The sequence below is a fragment of the Rhinopithecus roxellana genome, chromosome 10 (assembly GCF_007565055.1).
Source record: "Rhinopithecus roxellana isolate Shanxi Qingling chromosome 10, ASM756505v1, whole genome shotgun sequence".
Classification (NCBI taxonomy): domain Eukaryota; kingdom Metazoa; phylum Chordata; class Mammalia; order Primates; family Cercopithecidae; genus Rhinopithecus; species Rhinopithecus roxellana.
The window spans coordinates 22592414-22613873 of NC_044558.1; the positions used below are offsets into that span (position 1 = coordinate 22592414).

Here is a 21460-nt window from a genome sequence, read left to right on the forward strand (position 1 = left end):
TAGGAACCCTAATCACTGGAAAGTCAGTCATAGTAAACTGCTTTGGAAACATGCCTTTTGACTTTCTCATAAGATGAAGAAGCTGCTGCTGATACAGCATGGTAAAAGACAGTGTAATGTAGTAGAAAAGGGTGCAGACTTTGGAACCAGGCTTAGGATGAATTCTAACTCTGCCATATGAGCTCTCTAGCATCTCTGAGTTGCTTTACCTCTCATTGAGCCTGAGTTGCCTCATTTGTAGATTAGAAATATTAGTGAACCTACTTTGAAGAGTTGTGAGGATTAATAAAATAGTGTATGTATAAACACTCAACACAAAGATGTAATTATAAGATTTGGGGAAAGGAGGAGAGCCATTTCTAGATTCTTCCTGTAACATATGGTGTTATTCAAATAAGTTGTTTATGATGATCCTGAAGTACCATAGGGATGAATGAACAGCAGTTGACCAAAGTTAGCCAAAGCTTAAACTATATTAATAGTGCTAGGTATGCTTTATGAAATTTAATTATTTGAAAGTTGGATTATGTACGTTTAATATTTCGACTGTCAGAAAACAAGATTTATTTCAGCCAGATATGTCATTGCAATCTGAATAAGCAGGAATTTTCTATGCATATTAAATGGATTATTTCTAGTTCGGCACATATTCAGATGTTTAATTTTGAATTATCCCAGAAGATCAATATATAACTGCTATGGGTGAATTTATACAAGGCCCCTGAATAATAGCAATTAAGCAACTCAGGATATAAAACTCATTATTGAGACGTGTTTTCTGGAACTTTAATACAAAGATATTATAAAAGCTTGCTATGATATCCTGAATTTAAATGTATCATTCTTAGTGAATATCAGTGCTGTGACTGGATCCTATTCTACTGGTAAAAATTGAGAATATTATGATTAACTTAATGAATTATCTTAATTGATTACATTTGCTGCTAACTTGAAACATTGTAACCATATCAATTTCTCATTATACCAGTTCAATTCTTTCATTTCCGTCATAAAAGAGATGCTTAATAGATTGGAGTCTGAACATAAGACTAAACTGGAGCAACTTCATATAATGCAAGAACAGCAGAAGTAAGTAGGTTGCACATGAATTATATGTGGTCCAGGAGTGAGATTATAGTTGTCTTATGATTGATTTTCTGGAATATGGAATAGAAAAATTACTGGATTTAAATTTGACCCTGTGTAAAACATTTCAAAATTTACCATCGCATTAATAAGTTGAACTGAATTAAAATACAATGTGGTTGAAAAATCTAGTATCACTTCTGAGTACAGAAGTTCAATATGATATAATTTTAACATTTTACCTACATAAAGAAAATTCTGTTTCTGAGAAATCCCTTGTCAGCAGTAGCCACTAGCATTGTAAACTCAGGTTGATGAAAACTAAAAGCACCACTTACGAAAGTTTTTTGAATTTATGAACTTCTAGTATTTTTATTTTTTTTCATTCTCTTTTCTCTAGCCCCAGAAACATTTATAGAACATTCATTTCATATTTAGCATCACGACATTCACCTCTTTTTATTTTTAGGGAGGATTTTCTAAATTATTTGCAGAAAACTAGTATTCAAACAAGAAGGCAAAGATGGAAATCGTTGACTGTTGAATCCAGGTTATTAAAATCAAAGCCCCACTGTATTCTTTGCTCCAGAGTAAAACACATGAATTTAGGATACCTGTTAAAGTTTAATTCTGAACCAAAAAACATCTAAAAATCAGTAAAGTTGATATAAATCATGAACAAGGTCCCCAAGTAGAAACTCTTTAGCTTCTACCCACAAGATGAAGACTTAAAGTAAATACACATGGTATAGAAGTAGGTGAAATAGCCCTTTGTATGCTTGAAGTATTCTATAGTGTGTATGTATGTGGTGGTTGATGGATTGACTATGTTAACATAAAAATCTGGAGAAATAATTTTTAAAATGCATTATAGGTAGAGATCAATTTTTAATACCAAGTATTTATATTTGACTTGGGAAATGAACCCTTCCTTTTTCTTCCTTCTATCTAAATCTTACCTGTTTCTCAGGACATAGATCTGGCTCACATAACAGTGATTATAGCATTCATTGTTAGTGATTATAGCATTCATGTTAGTACAGACTCAGAACTTAATCACATTAAATTCCCCATATCATATCTTGTCTTGCAGTGAGATGTTAAGCTCTTTGATAAGAGCCATGCTTGACTGGTTTTATGACACCTTGAATAAATTCTCCAGTAAATCCCAAATGTTGAGTTTAAGAAATGGGCTTACATACAAATGTTATTTTGAGGGCAAGCAATCATTAACAGTAGAAAATAATGGAAAAGATGACTCTTCTTAAAGAATGAAACCACAGTTTAATTGGAGTCTAATAAATTCCATGTGGATAAATAATTTTTAGCATGAGTATTTAAAACTATTCATTTCTTTTTGTTGTTTTGTCATAATTCAACTCTCCTACAGATCTTTGGACATAGGAAATCAAATGAATGTTTCTGAGGAGGCAAAAGTTACAAATACTGGGAATCAGGTAAGAAGATACTTAATTTTTGTAGAAAGTGCTTCATTTGGAGGGCTTTTAATCTTTAAGCAACAAAATCACATTTTTATTGAACTAATTTAAATTATTGACATTTTTCTATTTCAGCAAATTGACAAGGTTTTTAACAACATTGGAGCAGACCTTCTGACTGGCAGTGAGTCCGAAAATAAAGAGGACGGGTTACAGAATAAACATAAAAGAGTGAGTTTCCTTATTGTTCTGTCAGCCCTCTTATTTATACTACAGGACTTCCTGTAAACCACAGATTTTTGTTGGGAAATGCTGTTCAGCAGCTTAACAAGAAACATTTGTAATTATCTTTCTGAAATTCCTTTATCAGTTAAACATGACCCTAACCCATTTTGAAAATAAATGTACTTAAGATTTTTAGCTTCCATTATTACTTGACTTGCTACAAGGTAATATTTATAGACTCCTTGTCTCCTTTGTCCTTTCTCTTGCACTTTGCCAGTCACACTCCTTGGTGAATCTCACTGTCTGTCTTCTCTGCTTCTCCTCCTGTGTTGATGGCTTCTACTATAGATTGGTGCTGTCCAGCTACCTTAGGCTGTCTCTGATTGTTGCTCGTCAGTATTTTAATTTCTGTCCCACTCACTACATTCCCAACAGTTTGAGTTCCAAACTCTTTCCATTCTTTTTGAGCCTAGCAACCTCATCTTCTGTCATTTCATAGTGTCAAATTTTACAGTCCATCAGATTTTCACTTTGACACTTTCACAGAGTACTGGTCAGCTATTTGGTAGCATGGCCATCAATTTAGTTTGTCTCGTGTTTTCTTATAATTGGATTAAAGTTGTACATTTTTGACAGGCATACTACAGAAGTGATGATGTACCCTTCTTGGTTTATTCCAGCAGGGGTATATGATGTATACATTACTTACTAATGGCAGACCAACAATATTTAAAAAGGATTTTCAAAATAGATCTGATTCCATCTCATAAGTAGATGAAAAATCTGAGCACATTTTTTTCTTCTCTATTTCTTGCTAAAATTTTGCTCCCCCTCTGATTTTGAATATTAAACTATAATAGGATACTTTCCTCTTGGTTAGCATCCAATAAAAAAAACTGTAAGTCAGTTTGTGACTTCTGCTGAGGGCATTCTTCTATTCATTCATAAATGTGAATACCTGTATGTGTAAAGCCAAAGGACTACTGGACATAGTCGTTTACAAAATTATAAGAGAACATTGTGAGCTTTTAGTTTAGCAAAGTTGATAAAAGACAAGACATTGAATTTGCTGTAGACATCAGCAGTGAAAGAACCGTGTGTTGTTTCATTCTTTCTTCGCTTTTTGTGAGTTCCTAAAATATTCTTGGGGTAAGATAGATTAAAGTTTAAAAAGATTTCCCAGTTTTCGAGAATGAAATCACTAAATCATATTGTCATTGTCTGGAAAAGGGTGATTCTAATGAATAGTTTAAAAATTATTATTTTCATACTGGAAATATTTTTGCGCAGATCCTGTGAGTTTTTATCTAAAGTTAGATTATATAGTGATTTGAAATACAGCTTACTGTGACAATCACCAAGACAAGAGTAGTTTGCTTTTCAGTGAAGTAGTAAGATGTCCTTTACCTGAAGAGATAACTTTTGTTTTACAAATGGACTTAAGAAATTGCCAGTTGATTTTTTGCTTTATTTTGTTTTAAGGCATCACTTACACTTGAAGAAAAACAAAAATTAGCAAAAGAACAAGAGCAGGCACAGAAGTTGAAAAGCCAGCAGCCTCTTAAACCCCAAGTACACACACCTGTTGCTACTGTTAAACAGGTCAGAGTTCATTTCTTTTGCATAATTTCAAGAATACTACTGTTAAGGAGTAAGGTGGTATAGAACTTAGTCTACTAGTATTTGTATAAAAATGTATCTCAAATAATACCTTAATGTGTGGTTTCTAAGAAGTATGGGCATAAATGATTCTCCAACTCTGCTGTAACCTGTCTAATGTACCATGTTTTGTGACAATGCTTGTTACCAACAAAGAAGAAGCTAGAGGAATAGGATTAGGACTCATAGTGCTCATTCAACTCTGTTCACTGTGAAGTGATCAGAATATTATATTCATGCTCTTAACGTATTTTTGAGCTAAAGTTATTTTCTATGTTTGTCTTTTCAATTGTAGTTAGTTAGATGTGTAACTTGGTTTAAGATGTACCTGCATGACCTGGCTAGTATTTGTTTTCTCCTGTGTTCCGGGCACTGTTCCAGGTATTGGTGCTATGGCAGTGAATAAGGGCCCTTCTTGTAGAGAGTTTACACTGTTACTGGTTTCAGAGATAGCTTTATCTTAAAAGCTTTCTTTAAATTATTTTTTGTTACCTCTTAATCACTAACATTTTATCTGAGAAAAACATTTTTGCAGGCCAAGAGGCAAAATTGAGAATATTTTTTAGGTACTTTTTTTAAGAATAGTGGAAACATATCCTATAAAATTTTGATGAAATTCAAACTATACAAATAATAGTAAGAAATTACTGTGTTTTTTGTAATATAGAATAAGAAGAATGTGATTCTGTTTTTGATGAGATAACGTTTTGCTTAATTGGAGTTTAAAGTTAGTATTCCCCATCATCAAATCGATTGCAAATATTCCTCTGTAAAAACCATACAAAAACAGGTGGCAGGCTGTATTTGACCTGCAGGATATAGTTTGCTAATTTGGTATAGACCGTTGAGCTTAATTCTAACTTGTCCTTTATGATTTAATCTGTCAAATGTTTACTAATTATAAAGTATTTTATATTTCTTAGAGATAAAGTAATTCTCTCATATTTTTCAGACTAAGGACTTGACAGACACATTGATGGATAATATGTCATCTTTGAGCAGCCTTTCTGTTAGTACCCCTAAATCTTCTGCTTCAAGTACTTTCACTTCCATTCCTTCCATGGGCATTGGCATGATGTTTTCTACACCAACTGATAATACAAAGAGAAATTTGACAAATGGCCTAAATGCCAATATGGGCTTTCAGACTTCAGGATTCAACATGCCCGTTAATACAAACCAGAACTTCTACAGTAGTCCAAGCACAGTTGGAGTGACCAAGATGACTCTGGGAACACCTCCCACTTTGCCAAACTTCAATGCTTTGAGTGTTCCTCCTGCTGGTGCGAAGCAGAGCCAACAAAGACCCACAGATATGTCTGCCCTTAATAATCTCTTTGGCCCTCAGAAACCCAAAGTTAGCATGAACCAATTATCACAACAGAAACCAAATCAGTGGCTTAATCAGTTTGTACCTCCTCAAGGTTCTTCAGCTATGGGCAGTTCAGTAATGGGAACACAGATGAACGTGATAGGACAATCTGCCTTTGGTATGCAGGGTAATCCTTTCTTTAATCCACAGAACTTTGCACAGCCACCAACTACTATGACCAGTAGTAGTTCAGCTAGTAATGATTTAAAAGATCTTTTTGGGTGAGGTGTCTTAATTCTATTTTGAAGGATCATTTCAGTTTCAATCATGGGTGAGCTGATTTACATCTTTATATAGTTGGCTTGGAGGAAGTACTTCTATGGGAAAGTGAACAGTTCTGTGACAGGAAACATCTGTGTCCATGCCAGCATAGTAGTTGTATGGACTTCTAACCAGTTGAGTTTTTTTAAAGCATTGAGGATTTTTTTTCCTCTTACCAACTCCTCTTCAGGTTTTTAAAGACCCAGCCCTTCCCAATCTCAAAGAGAAAAAGGACAACTGAGTTATCTTGAATAGCAGAACTTTTTAATCAAATGTTTATTTTGGCTTGTGGATCTTGGTGTTATTTAAAAAATTGAGTTGATGGTCATTGCAAGCTCATCTATTAAGTACTACATGGTACACAGTCTACCTTTACAAGTCATTAGTCTTCATTTTAATATGTAAAAATCTTGATCCTGTATTGATTTGTTTGCATTTAAGATGACAGTGAGAAAATAATAAGCATAAAGAGAAGTATCAGGTTATTTGCTTTTTTCCAAACTTACTTTTCAGATGAACTAATGTTTAAGTACAGAGACTGAGCAAATACTACAAAATTTAACCTAACCTTCATTTCATTGGTTTAAATGTGTTATTAACCTTCTTAAGTGCAAACTAATCATTGTAAATTATATTTTAGCATGGTCTGCCTCAAATAGTAATGTATTTTTCTGCATTCACTTGGATATATTTAGAATCACTTTTTTCCTCCTGTATCACAGAAGAGGTATGTGCTGATTTGTTTGGATATTTGACGGAGCACTCTGATGTGACTTCTCTGACTACTACCTTCATATTTAATTTCAAATTCAAACTTCTGAGGTTGCAACATATATGAACTGTGTTTTCAAAAGAAGATTTGTAAGAATTAAACTATATTTAATGAGTAAACTTTTGAGATTTCTGCTGTATTGTTTCAAATGTAATAAACTTTACTTCTCTAAAAATTGAGCAGTTGTATCTTCTGACCACCAACAGATTAATATTCAGCTTGCCATGATAGTCTGACCTTATTAATTACTGCTACTGAAGTTTAATTTTTTTCTAGAAATTTTAGGAACTTTTTGTTTAAACACTTTAATTTCTATTAGACATTTTTAGGAAGGAAAGAATCAATTCTCTTAACAGGAAACATGCTTTATTTTTCAAAACCTTTCTCTGATATTTTTCTTTAATTTACTGATTATTCAACCACAGAGCCTTTTGCTATAAATGTCATTTGTATTTTAAAAAATAAGATTCCACTCTTATAACTTTAAAACCATCTTTCAAAGAACTATATATGTATTATAGTTGCTGCCATAGAGTTGATGGTTTTTAATTATCTGGAACCAGCAATCATTTAAAATAAATCATATTAAATTTAGTATGCTGGTACTAAGTTTATTCATTTTATATGGATATTCATTGAAAATATATACACATACTATATGTAATACACAGCACTTGATCACAAAATGTAATTTGATTATGTTATTGCTGGCAGCATTCAGTTAAGAGGGTACTTTAAAAAATAGAAGTCAGCTTTCACATCTGATTTCTGTATGGGCTGTATTTGGTTAACTTGATTTTAGAACAAGAACTAATTGCTAAAGAAATTTATCCAAGAAATGAAAAACAGTAGGAAGATCAAATGTTTTTGTCAAATATATTCACAGCTTGACCAGATTAGCTGTCTTGTTTGTAATGCAATATTAATATATCTTTTGGGGAAAAGCTTATATATGGAATAAAATAAGTATTGAAGAATTTTTCTTTGTAACAATTTAGTAGTCAGTGTTTATTGAGAAATTGTTTTTTATTTTGTAAAAAACATGATGTTAGCATTGAACTCTTAAATAGAAAGAAAGCTTAATATAACAGCTTATGGAACTTGAACTACTAAATATGAAAATAGGTTGTTTGAAAAAAATACAGTATGTAAAATTTGCTCATTCGTTGAGGTAATGGTGCTATGTTTTTACAGAATTGTTCCTACACCTTTTTTCTACTTTCTCAAAGGTGTTTTATTTCAACCATTTCCATCAATTGAACTGTTACCATTGCCTTTTTCTGTTGAGAAATTGCCTCTGAAAAATAGTGCTATTTTTAAGCTTAAGTGTTCTTAAGTGAATGAAATTTTCAAAGTACTAGATTACCTTAAAGTTATTTCACGTACTGAAAACAGTTAAGTACCTTATGCTTAGAGCAGAAAATGTTTAGGTTAAAGAGCATCTGTCAACAGAATCTACAAAAAAGATTCCCTTGCGTTTGAATTGGTTCTCTATTCTCCTATTGCTAAAATGTGTGATATATATAGAGGATGTATAAAAGGAAATGGAAATAGACTACATACTTGTCTGGTTTTTGTTTGTTTTTATTTTGGAATGCTTGTAAGCTTCCTTTACACTGAATAAGGAAGTAGTTTTTTTTTTTTTTTTTTTTTTAACCTGTAAAATACCTCACATGGTTGTTTTTACACGAGAAAGAAAAAGGTATATGCGAACATACCTGGTATCAATAGGAGTATGCACCAAATAAATTTTAGCTTTGATAAAACTTTCCATATTAAGTTGTGATTTCATACTTTGTGATTACTGGTCTTAAAATAATTTTGGAACAAATGAATCTATAAGAATTCAAACTATATAGGATTTTAAGTATCTACATCAGTAGTTTTTAAACCGTAACTGTGACACTCAATAAGAAAGACATTTTACCCTGCAACTGCTATATAAAATATATACCTGAAACAAAAGTTTCAGAAAATGTCTTTAATAGGTGTAGTGTACTCTTTATTCTATTAATTTTTTAAAAAGTTGATTACAATTGCTAAAGGATTTCATGACTTAGTGTGAATATAGTAACTAAAGTAGGCTGGGCACGGTGGCTCACGCCTGTTATCCCAGCACTTTGGGAGGCTGAGGCAGGCGGATCACAAGGTCAAGAGATAGAGAGCATCCTGGCCAACATGGTGAACTTCGTCTCTACTAAAAATACAAAAATTAGCCGGTCGTGGTGGCATGCACCTGCAATCTCAGCTACTCAGGAGGGTGAGGCAGGAGAATCACTTGAACCCAGGAGTCAGAGGTTGCAGTGAGCCGAGATCACACCACTGCACTACAGCCTGGGCAACAGAGCAAGACTCCATTTCAAAAAAAAAAAAAAAGTAATTCAGCCCTCTCTCTCCCAGCAGAGGCAGAAACAGAGGGCCTGAGGCTTGCATGGCTTAACCCGAAAAAATCAGAACCTGTAATAGAAGCTAGATTTTTTCCTAATCTGCTCTCTACCATTTTGTATCTGTTATTGTATGAATTCCTGTGGAAGTGCTTTTGTTAAGACGGACATATGTAGCAAGTACGTGTTCAGTACTTATTGGGTATCATAAATATGTTTACATTGAGAAAAAATGGTTATGAAGAGGGGAGAGTTGAGATGACAGAAATGTACATAGTCAAAATCAGCCTCTGGGCTGCTGGTTTGAAATATGAGTGAGGAGAGTTGGGAGACCTGGGTTAGCAGTGTTTGTAGTACCCAGACATATAGCGGAATTAAAGCTTTTAGACTTGGGGAGAAGGGAGTGCAGTTGAAAAAGCCATTTCACCAAGATGGAACTTGTTGAAGGTTAGAAACTTTTTCTATCCAAAGAAGCAAAGTTGCTCCAGCCACTCAGAAAGGATATAACTACCAGGGGTAAAAACCGCATACGTAACTTAAAATTTTCTAGTAATCCCATTAAAAATAGGTGAACATTTTTTTTTTTCTTTTGAGACAAGTCTCCTGTCGCCCAGGCTGAAGTGCAGTGCTGTGGTCTCGGTTCACTGCAGCAATCTCAGTTCACTGCAGCCTCTACCTCCCAGGTTCAAGAGATTCTCCTGCCTCAGCCTCCTCACTGGGACTACAGGCACCCGCCACCACTCCCAGCTAACTTTGGTATTTTTAGTGCAGATGGGGTTTCACCATGTTGGCCAGGCTGGTCTCAAACTCATGACCTCAAATGCTCTGCCCACCTCAGTCTCCCAGAGTGCTGAGATTACAGGCATGAGCCACAGCGCCTGGCCCTGAAATTGATTTTATTATATTTTAATATTGGCAGGTATGGTGGTTCATGCCTGTAATCCCAGCACCTTGGGAGGCCAAGGTGGGTGGATAGCTTGAGTTCAGGAGTTCAAGACCAGCCTGGGCAACATGGTGAAACCCCATCTCTACAAAAAATACACAGAAATTAGCTGAGTATGGTGGCTTATGCCAGTAGTTCCAGCTACTTGGGAGGCTGAGGTGGGAAGGTCACTTGAGTCCAGGAGCCAGAGGTTGCAGTGAGCTGATAACACACCACTGCATTCCAGCCTGGGTGACAGAGTGAGACCCTGTCTCAGAAAACAAACAAACAAACAAAAAACTATTTCTGCATGGAATTGATATAAAAAACTCATATTTTACATCTTTTTTGGTACTTAGTCTTTGAGATGCAGTGTGTATTTTACACTTAGCACATTTAACTTCAGACTAGTCATATTTCAGGTACTTAGGAGCCATGTGGCTAGTAGCTGTTGTATTAGATAATATGGATATAGGCTGGGTGCAGTGGCTCATACCTGTAATCCCAGCACTTTGAGAAGCCGAGGCGGGTGGATCACCTGAGGTCAGTAGTTTGAGACCAGCCTGGCCAACATGGGGAAACTCTGTCTCTACTAAAAATACCAAAAATTAGTCAGGTGTGGGGCACCTGTAATCCTAGCTACTTGGGAGACGGAGGCGGGAGAATCATTTGAACCCAGGAGGTGGAGGTTGCAGTGAGCCGAGATTGCACCATTGCACTCCAGCCTGAGTGACAGAATGAGACTCTGTCTAATAAATAAATAAATAAGATAATGTAGATGTATATGGAAGCTCAGTGACCAAAGAAGTGAATGATGGCTATTATCAACCTATGGTCTCAGTTCCAAACCCATCCTTTGTCTTGCCTTGTACTGTCTTTTTCCTTTGCCAGCTGGGAAGATGAGGGCCCACGAGTGGCACTGCAAAGCAAGAGCTCCAAGAAGATACTTTACTTACGGTTGTGAGTCTCCCATTTTTATACATCAGAGAAGCCCAGCAGTCCCAACAGAGGAGCTCCAGCTGCACCTCAGGTTACCTTCTCCCAACCCTGAGCCACTGTGGAGCAGCTCCCATGGGCTGCTTCCGTGCCAGCTCTGCCACTCCATCAAGCAACTGTCTCTCACTCTGTGGCCTATTCCCTGGGACAAGTTTCTTCACCATGGCAGGCTGAATGTTCCTGTAGAAACCACAGCCTCTCCAGGGAAGTCTGATCTCAGCTTGGGAGTGAGGTAGGGGAAGAGAGCCTCTCCTGGTCTTTAGTTCATTTTTTTCACTTTTCTTCACCCTAGAGACAGTATTTGCCTTTTACCTGCTACTTCTGTGCACTTTAGAGTCCTCTTTTGCCCCTACAAATAATTAACCAGCTTCTACTAGTTAGCAAATACTACATTAAAACTTGTCTGTTCAAGTATCTGGTGTGGGGTTTCTGTTTCCTTACTGTACCCTCACTGATACAGCCTGAATCCAATAATAAGTCATTTTAAAATGGGGCCATATATATATTGCTATCAAAAGCCATATGGAATTGTGTATACCTATCCTATATTAAAACTTCATGAATGTTCTTTTGAAAGTGCCCACAGTAGAAATACAGTTTGGCTACTTTAATTATACCTACTGGTTGCAGTTCCAATTTTGTCTTTTTTGCTCCTGTGTTTTCGATATGTTCCTTTGTGTGGTGACCTTGGTTGCTAGTAAAGGCAGTGTTTGACTTTTATATAAAGGTAAATGAGATAGAGACTTTAATGTCTATAGTTTGAGTGTAGGAATAAACATAGGTTTGCCCCAAGTCTGTGTCCCTAAGCCTACCCGTCTTTTTGAACACAATGATCAGAAAAAACTCAAATATGAGGCATATCCATGGAAACATGAGAAGCATATGGTGTATGAAGTTTGGAGCCAGATAAAGGTGCTTTTTTTTTTTTTTTTTTTTTTTTAATTTCAGGCTAAAATTGTAGTATTCACACTTCATAGATGTGGGGCAGGGTACTTTACACATTTGTGTGTTGTAACAGATCCAGTTTTTTGTTTGTTTGTTTGTTTTTTTGGTCTAAGACAGGGTCTGGCTCTGTCACCCAGGCTGGAGTGCAGTGGCGTGATCTTGGCTCACTGCAACCTCCACCTCCCAGGCTCAAGCAATCCTCCCACCCCAAGCCTCCTGAGTAGCTGGGGCTACAGGCATGCACCACCACACCTGGCTAATTTCTGTTTTTTGTTAGTTAGTTTGTTTGTTTTGGTGGAGACAAGGTTTCACCATGTTACCCAGGCTGGTCTTGAGCTCCTGAGCTCAAGCGATCCATCCACTTTGACCTCACAAAGTGCTGGGATTACAGGAGTGAGATGCCACACCTGGCCCCAGAATTGTTTTTCAGAAAATCTTCTCTTAACAATTGGCACTCTTAAGATCATTTCTGTAAAGAGATGGAAAGGCTTTTCACTTAGGTGGGTGTCCTCATGTTTCATAAGAGGTTGTCACGTCTGTCTCCAGCTACAGTGATTATGTGAATCTGCCCTCAAACAGCAATAGTACCTGTGCTCCAGCCACTTGTCAGAGAGCAACCTTTAACTCTCTATTGCCCAACTGGCAAAATCTTGTTTTTGAGAGATGTTTATGGAGGAAGCCAAAAATTGAGTAATCCATTCATTTCTCTAAAAATTCTGAATTAAACCCACTCTTGAGACCTTTGTGCCTGGGTTGCCTTGTTTTGGCTGTGCATCAGGTTTCTTTTATCACTGGTAGGTTTTGACTATGCTTTAAACTGTATTTATGCCAGGGATGACATTGGTTCACTCCCACATAAATAGCTTCTTTGAGGACCCACTGGAGAGATTTCAGATTTCAGTTCAGGAGTAAATGTGCTTCTAAGCAAGTGGTTTGCCCTTACTTTTTTTTTTTTTTTTATGAGACTGAGTCTCACTCTGTTGTCCAAGCTAAAGTGCAGTGGCACGATCTCAGCTCATTGCAAGCACCGCCTCCCGGGATCAAGCGATTCTTCTACCTCAGCCTCCGGAGTAACTGGGTTTACAAGTACCAGCCACCACCATGCCTGGCTGATTTTTATTTATTTTTATTTTATTTTTTATTTTAAGTAGAGACAGGGTTTCACCATGTTGGCCAGGCTGGCCTCAAACTCCTGACCTCAGGTGATCCACCCGCCTCGGCTTCCCAAAGTGCTGGGTGGCGTGAGCCACCACGCTTGGCCTGCTCCTACCTTTTAAAGTCTGAATAAAGTAACAGATTAGGTAACGACAGCTAAGAGATTCAGCCAAATTTGCCGTTTACCTGTAGCAAATGTATAGGACAAGAATAGTATGCAATATTTAATGCTCACCTTCTGGCTTTATCTGATTTTTTAAAAATCCTTATTTCTCCTTTGCTCTGATTTCCTTCTAAAAAATCCTTTTTATCTATGTTCATGGAAATTCTCTTTTGGAATCAGATAGAGTATAAATAGTTACATGGACTGAATGAGAGTAAATCTTGTCTCTTTTACTTAACTGACCAGAATAAGTTTTCTCAGCCATGAAATAAGATCACACCTTACAGGCTTATTAGGATTAGATGAGGTAAAAGTGTGTAAAGCACCTAGCACAGCTCCTGGCACATAGTAGGTGCTCAACAGATTTTACCACTCACTTTGTGATGGATATAGATCTCTAAAATAAACTCTACTTTAATGAAAAACAAATACTTCACCTGGCTGGGCGCTATGGCTTATGCCTGTAATCCCAGCAGTTTAGGAGACCAAAGTGGATGGATCACTTAAGGTCAGGAGATTCATACCAGCCTGGCCAACATGATGAAACCCCATCTCTACTAAAAATACAAAAATTAGCTGGGCGTGGTGGTGCACCTCTGTAACCCCAGCTACTTGGGAGGCTGAGGCATGAGAATCACTTGAACACGAGAGGCGGAGGTTGCAGTGAGCTGAGATCGCACCACTGCACTCCCTCCAGTCTGGGCAACAGAATGAGACTGTCGCAAAAAAACAAACAAAAATCTTCACCTGGCACCATTTGAATGCACTTAATTTTCAATAAATATATAAATAAAACTAAGCCATAAAATACTATAGTCTTGGCACTGTGAGATTCTTGGGACACAAATAGGAATGGAGATGCAGGCCTTGCCCTCAGGGGGTTTTCACTGTAGTTATAAAGGTAGTCGAGTAGGCAGACATTTGCAGAACAGTGTGATACATACTGTGAGCACAATCCATGTAGGAGGGACACGCAATCTAGATAGTCAGGAAGGCTTAAAGGAGACAGAGCCTGAGCTCAGGCACACACAGCTTTTGTAATTTTTTTTTTATTGTTTTTTGTTTGTTTGTTTGTTTTTTGATGCTACCAAATGATTACTTAGGTCACATTTTCCCAAATTAAGTTTGAACTACTGGGGAGTGGATTAGAGCAGATAACTCCCAAAGTCTTTTTGAATTCTTAGATGTTATGAAAACTTCTCAAATTAAGGGAAATCTGGTCAATTTTTGATGACCAAAAAAAGCAGAATTAATGCTAGCTGCCTAAATTAGAACATGTGGAGAAACACCAAAAAGAAAAAAATATTAGCTGCTTAAAACATTTTCTATTAGAGACAGAGATGACAGCAAGACAAGGAGCAGAATAAGTGACCTATAATGTTATTTTTAGCTGGTTTATATTTTATTGAATATTTCATAAATTTAACAATCCACACTTGGGGGCTTAATGTATATAGAATAAATCTTTTAAAACCGTGGCTGGATTTTGAGGTTGTGGGGGAAATGTCTGCCATAAATATATTTAGTCTGTAAACTACCAGAAGATGTCACTATCTTCCACGTAATCATCCATTACAGTAGCCCTTTTACAGTTGCTTTTTTTGAACATGAATAGGCTAGGGAAGGTATTGGTAAGAATATACTGCCTTTTGGTGTAGCATCTACAAAAGGATGGGATCATGAGAAATACTTGTGAACGGTGTGTGGGTTTGTTCTGCCTTGACCCTTAACCCCGCCCCAAGATATCATCCTTTTTCACTGCTCTATATGTTAAAATTATCTGGACACTCAGGGTTCTATCTGCACCTTCAAGAAAAATGAGGGTGGTAAAAAAAAATCCTTCCAAATATTTTCTCTGGTTTTGATCTTTCAACATTTCAGTTTGCATTTTTACAATACACTGTATTTAACTGATTGTCAGATTTTCTAGGATATTTTGGTCTTGGACACAACCTAAATATCCCTGAGTATTTTTTTCAAGTCACCATGCATAGTGCATAAAGCAAATCTAGTGTTTCCACACTGCAGTAATACCAAATGAAAGGAATCCATCTTTCCTCATTTCCTCACAAGGGGGGATTTTGGAGCAAACAGGTAGTGTAACACATGTTTGAAAAAAGAAGCCTGTAATTCCAGCACTTTGGAAGGCTGAGGCAGGCAGATCACTTAAGGTTAGGAGTTTGACACCAGCCTGGCCAACATGCTGAAACCTCATCTCCACTAAAAATAAAAAAATTAGCTGGGCCTGGTGGCACACACCTGTAATCCCAGCTACCTGGGAAGCTGGGATAGGAGAATTGCTTGAACCCAGGAGGTGGAGATTGCAGTGAACTGAGATCACGCTCACTCCAGCCTGGATGACAGAGCAAGACTCTGTTTTAAATAACAATGATAATAATAATAGTTTTATTGTCTTTACAGCCAGAAAACAGACTAAAAAATCGATAATTGAGTGTCTTATGTGGGGATACCCCAACATAAGATACCTTACCTTGGGGAGAGATACCCTCCAAGATGAAATGAGAAATAATTTGTTATAGGTAACCAATGGCAGCAAGCAAATGAGCACATGAGTATGACTTCTTGTCGCATCTCTGCCTGATACCTCAAAGCATCACTGGCCTTCTCCATGCCCTGGGCTTCAACAATAAAGTGCAGTAGACGGCTCAACATAGTTCTTTCTATATGTAGTGATAAGACTCAAAGGAGCAGTGAAAATGAAGTTGAAAGTTCTTCATAAATACAAGGAATTCATGTTCAAAGCAAATTCTTGACGTTTATCATGCGTGAAATACTTAATGAATGATTCCATGCTGTGTAAAAACACTCTAAAGTTCTGTATTTTGGTTATCTGACCATTTCTTTTCAAATTTTGTTTAATATTTAGATAGTTATAGTGACAGATTGAAAATGGAAATTGATATGTTTCTGGGGTCTCCATATATGCATCTTTATATTTGCAAACTATTATAGAGATGTCTTTTATATATAGTGTAAAAATCCTGTAATTTAGGAAATTAGAGTCAAATTAATTGAACTCCAAATTGACTGAGTGGCTGATTTACAGTAAGCTGAAATTAATGGGACTAACAGTGTTTTATTATGGACTGGAAGCAGCATATAAGAATAAAGTGACATTTGTAATCAAGTGGGATTAAATCTCAGCTCCACCAGTAACTATGTAATTTTGGATAAGTTATTGAGTGAGCCTCAGTTTACTCACATGTAAAATGGGGATAATATCAATTGGGCCATCTACTTTGTCATATACACTTTTTTATTCTACTCTGTGAGAATAAAATGTGATCATGAAACTCAGGTCAGAAAGACGATACGGAAACATTTACAATAGAATGGGATAAAGGTTCCCATTAGCCTTCCCTGAAGGGGAGTCTTACCCAGAATGGGGTGGGTAGTGGCAGTCTTAATCCAGAGGCCAGTATATCAGTGTTTGATATTAATTTCTCTTCACTCTGCTGTCAATTTGCCCTGATTTCCAGTGGAACATTTTAAATAAAGATAGAAAGTATGTCACCCTAGAAACCTGCACCCTGTTTTATTAATTTGGAGACGAGGTCTTGCTATGTTGCCCAGACCGTGCTTGAACTCCTGGGCTCAAGTGATCTTCCCCCCTCAGCCTCCTGAGTAGTAGCTGGGACTACAGGTACACACCAGTGTGTCCCACTCATACTTTATTCTAAAAATGTCCATGGTAGCTAGGACAAGCGTACCCATAGTTAGGTGCTCAGTAATGTTTCTAAAAGCACAAGGATTCTGAGTATATCTTTCCTCAGTTACACTAAAGACACTCTACTACTCAGAGTAAGATTATATGATCACGATGTACCATGTACCATGGTGGTACAAGTTCAGGAAATGATCTTTAGGACCTAGTCCCAGCTCTCTGAATTCTGCTGGCTAGGTTACCTTGGGCAAAATTTGCATCTTTATGCTTTATCTGCTTATTTGTTTCATAAGGTTATAGTGAGAATCAGATGAGATAATTGAAAATGCTTTGTATATAAGCTTGACTATCAATAGAAGAATTACTGTCGGCCGGGTGTGGTGGTTCATGCCTGTAATCCCAGCACTTTGGGAGGCCGAGACAGGCGGATCACGAGGTCAGGAGATTGAAGCCATCCTGGCTAACACAGTGAAACCCCGTCTCTACTAAAAAATACCAAAAACTAGCCGGGCGAGGTGGTGGGCGCCTGTAGTCCCAGCTACTCGGGAGGCTGAGGCAGGAGAATGGCGTAAGCCCGGAAGACAGAGCTTGCAGTGAGCTGAGATCTGGCCACTGCACTCCAGCCTGGGCGACAGAGCAAGACTCCGTCTCAAAAAAAAAAAAAAAAAGAAAAGAAAAGAATTAATGTCAAATATGGGAGATCAATAAAAGAAATTGAGTTTATGTATATATTGGTTAATACTAATGATAGTCAACAATATACAAATTTTAAAGGATTGAGAGAAGTTCGCATAAAAGAAATTTTTATGTTTGTCTCAGGATGTTATGGGGGTGAGAAGGAGGAGTATGGAGTTGGGATAAGGAATAGGGTTGGCTGGAGAAGCTGCCACAGAATTTAGGAGAGAAGGAACCCCAAGATGACCAGTTCTCTTCATTACTTTTGTTTCCTTATGAAGTCTCTTATGGAAAGGGTGAATCATTTGGTCATTACCTCTGATCCTGGTTGAAATGTTCCATCTAACACTTTGGTTGAATTTGATCAAATGCTTTTCTTGAGTCACTATTTGAGTTGTTTGTTTGGGATTTGCTGGTTTCCTTTTTTTTTTTTTTGGTCTAGGTGGCAAATTAGAACAACTTGGCTCACTACCAGCCTATGCGCTCTCCTTGTCTTGCTGTTGCAGACTGGAGTCCTGCATGTCACCAAACTGGGTAGTCAGGCTCACCAATCTGGTGTTAGGTAAAGAAACACTTGGTATTACAGGTTTGAGTTTTAAATAATTGCAATAGTCAAGACTATTTGTAAGGAGCGGAAACTATCTTGAGCAATTTGTTATAAGAATGTGAGTATTTTGTGAAACCCAAGGGTAAAAGGACAAGTGAGTCTAGGCAGATGAGGCCTGGAAGGCCATAAGAAACTTCCTCACCCCATACCCTCGCCTTGTTATAGTTTCATTGTTTTATTTCTCACTCTTTTCCAAAACCAGTGTTCTCTGCATTTCTACACCACAAAGTTAATGTAACCACCTTACAGTTATAATTCCAGAGTCCTGCAAGATTAACTAGCGGTCTTGTAATTCCAAATTTAAATTACTAGGAAGGTCAGGTGCGATGGCTCACACCTGCAATCCCAACACTTCAGGAGGCTGAGCCGGGCAGATCACTTGAGGTCAGGAGCTCAAGACCAGCCTGGCCAACATGGCGAAATCCTGTGTCTACTGAAGAAAAAAAAAAAATTAGCTGGGCGTGGGGGCACACACCTGTAATCCCAGCTAGTCAGGAGGCTGAGAGGAGATGAGAGAATTGCTTGAACTCAGGAGGCAGAGGTTGCGGTGAACCGAGATTGTGCCACTGTACTTCAGCCTTGGTGACAGAGTGAGACTCTGTCTCAAATAAATAAATAAATAAATAAATAAATAAATAAATAAAATAACTAGAAGAATCTCACATCTGACTGGTTCAGCTTGGTGCAGGTGCCTACCCCGGTCCATTCAACAGTGCTTAGGGGGATGAGAAACATAGTTAGCTACAGAACTTTTGGAGACCTGTCACTATGAGAGGGAGGGGGCAGGGGAGACTGAAAGTTCCCTGAGAATGAAGAATTGCTATGATCTGGGAAAGCACCCCTAAAGATGCCTTAGTTACTATTATTTTCCCTAAGGGAAGAGGCATTTTTAGTACAGGATGATGGGAAGTCATTAAATATATATCAATGGCTGGGTTTTATTTTTCTGCTGTATCTACAGTCTATGTATCCCCAGCAGAGACCCAGGCTTTTGTTTCACACCCCCACAGAGAATTCCACACTGCACGTAATTTCCTATCTTTGCTATATTCGATATTTTGAGATGGGGAGCACATTTTTTTTTTTCTTTTTTAAAAGTTTTGTCTTTATTAAGATCCTTATTTGTTGAATTATTGTCACTGCTTTTTTCCTTTAATTTTTTTAACTTTTAACTTCAGGGGTACACGTGCAGGTGTGTTACTGTGCCATGAGGGTTGGTTGTACAGATTATTTCATCACCCAGGCATTAAGCCTAGTATCCATTAGTTATTTTTCCTGATCCTCTTCCTCCTCCCACCCTCCAGCCTCTTATAGGCCCCAGTGTGTGTTGTTCTTCTCTTTGTGTCCATGTGTTCTCATGGTTTAGCTCCCACTTGTGAGTGAGAACATGCAGTATTTGGTTTTCTGTTCCTGTGTTAGTTTGCTAAAGATAATGGCCTCCTTCTCCATCCAGTCCCTGCAAAGAACATGATGTTTTTCTTTTTATGGCTGCATAGTATTCCATAGTATGTATGTACCACATTTTCTTTATCCAGTCTATCGTTGATGGGCATGCAGGTTGATTCCATGTCTTTGCTGTTGTGACCAGGGAAGCACATGTTTCAGTGCTCTTCTGCAATAACTGAATTGCATAGTATTCAAGATCATCATTCCAGTCGTGTTTTGTACCACATGGGCATTCCTACCTGACTCTCTAACACTATGCAAGGTTCCCCAAATGCCATGCTGTCTCATGCATGTCTTTGTTCCCCCGTTTTTTTCCTTTTGTTTGCCTCAGTCTTTCTCCTTCCTGAAGGTTTATAGTATCCTCCCCTCATCTAGGAAGCCCTCTTCCACTCCCATCTGGAGGCTCAGGTAGGTGTCCTTGTTTTTGCTCCCCCAGCCTTCTCTTATGGGACTCACTGCACTGTAATGGACTCATTCATTTTCTGGTTGATTTCTTTCTTCAAGGGGAATATCACAGTTCAACCTATATCACCAGTGCCTAAGAAGGGCCTGCTACCAGGTAGGTCCTCAAGAAAAGGAAGCAATGAATAAATGAATGAAATGAGCCTCATTTCTGTGTAGTCTTGGTTTATATTTTCTAGTCCCTATTATCAACAGTTCTCCTGTAGGAGGTAAGAGCACAACTCTGATGTCAGACTTTCTGGGTCCATATCCTCTCTCTGCTCAGTTTCCTAGCTGTGTGAACTTGAACAAGTTTACTTCACCTCTTTCAGTCTCCTCATCTGTGGATGGTATAATGACACTTCCTACCTCAGGGTCATTGTGGGGAATTAAATGAGTTAGTGCATGTTAAGTGCTTAAAGTCGGGCATCTAGAAAATTCTCTATAAATCTTAGTTATTATTATTATCAAACATCTAAATCACCACAAGAAACTGCAGATCTGGGTATGCTTCCTGAGCAATACATTCTGCAGGAATGGTTAGTGCTCTCAGAAGTCATTGACCTTCAGGAGAGATGGATGTGGTCTTTGCCTAGTATTGCTTCCATTATGTGCTCTAAAAGATAAGGAACACAAGGGTATGTTGGGCTGGAGGAATGGGTTAGAAGCTCCACCAGTGGATGCTTTCGGTAAGAGAGTATGTCTATCATGCTTTATTGTTACTATATTTACTTTTAATGAATGAGTGAGCTTTTTGAGGACAGGCAAATACTTGGTGGAATGATTAGACATGGGGATTCCTGGGGCCTTCCTATTCTCAGTCTTGAGGGGTTATGGTGGGAAGGTTGGTGACCAGAAACTATGTTTTTAAAAGCCAGGCTAGACAGAATTTTGTTGTTGTTGAAACTGAAGTGTTTCGGAACAAGCTGAGGGCCGGGCACAGTGGCTCACGCCTGTAATCCCAGCACTTTGGGAGGACAAGGCGGGAAGATCACTGAGGCCCAGGAGTTCAAGACCAGCATAGACAACATAGTGAGACCCTGTCTCTACAAAAAAAAAAAAAAAAAAAAAAAAAAAAAAAAAATTTAATTAGCTGGGTTTGGTGGTGCACACCTGTAGCCCTAGCTACTTATGAGGCTGAGGTGGGAGCATGGCTCGAGCCTGGGAGGTAGAGGCTGCAGTGAGCCATGATCGAGTCACTAACTGCTCTCCAGTTAGGGCAACAGA

At 37.8% G+C, this 21460-nt stretch overlaps 1 protein-coding gene across 5 annotated transcripts in view; it reads left to right on the forward strand.

Annotated features, from left to right (window-relative positions):
- SCYL2 (SCY1 like pseudokinase 2) overlaps positions 1–8580 on the forward strand; it is a 73359-nt gene extending 64779 nt beyond the window's left edge. For 4 of the 5 annotated variants that reach the window (XM_030938867.1, XM_030938868.1, XM_030938870.1 and 1 more), the window contains exons 14-18: positions 989–1089; positions 2477–2543; positions 2661–2756; positions 4233–4352; positions 5362–7791. In XM_030938867.1, the coding sequence (XP_030794727.1) occupies positions 989–1089; positions 2477–2543; positions 2661–2756; positions 4233–4352; positions 5362–6006 (1029 nt within the window). In that variant the 3' untranslated portion in view covers positions 6007–7791. Of the gene's footprint in view, positions 1–988; positions 1090–2476; positions 2544–2660; positions 2757–4232; positions 4353–5361 lie in introns of all 5 variants that reach the window. The other variant, XM_010383570.2, reaches the window with a different exon arrangement.
- Positions 8581–21460: the final 12880 nt, after the last annotated feature.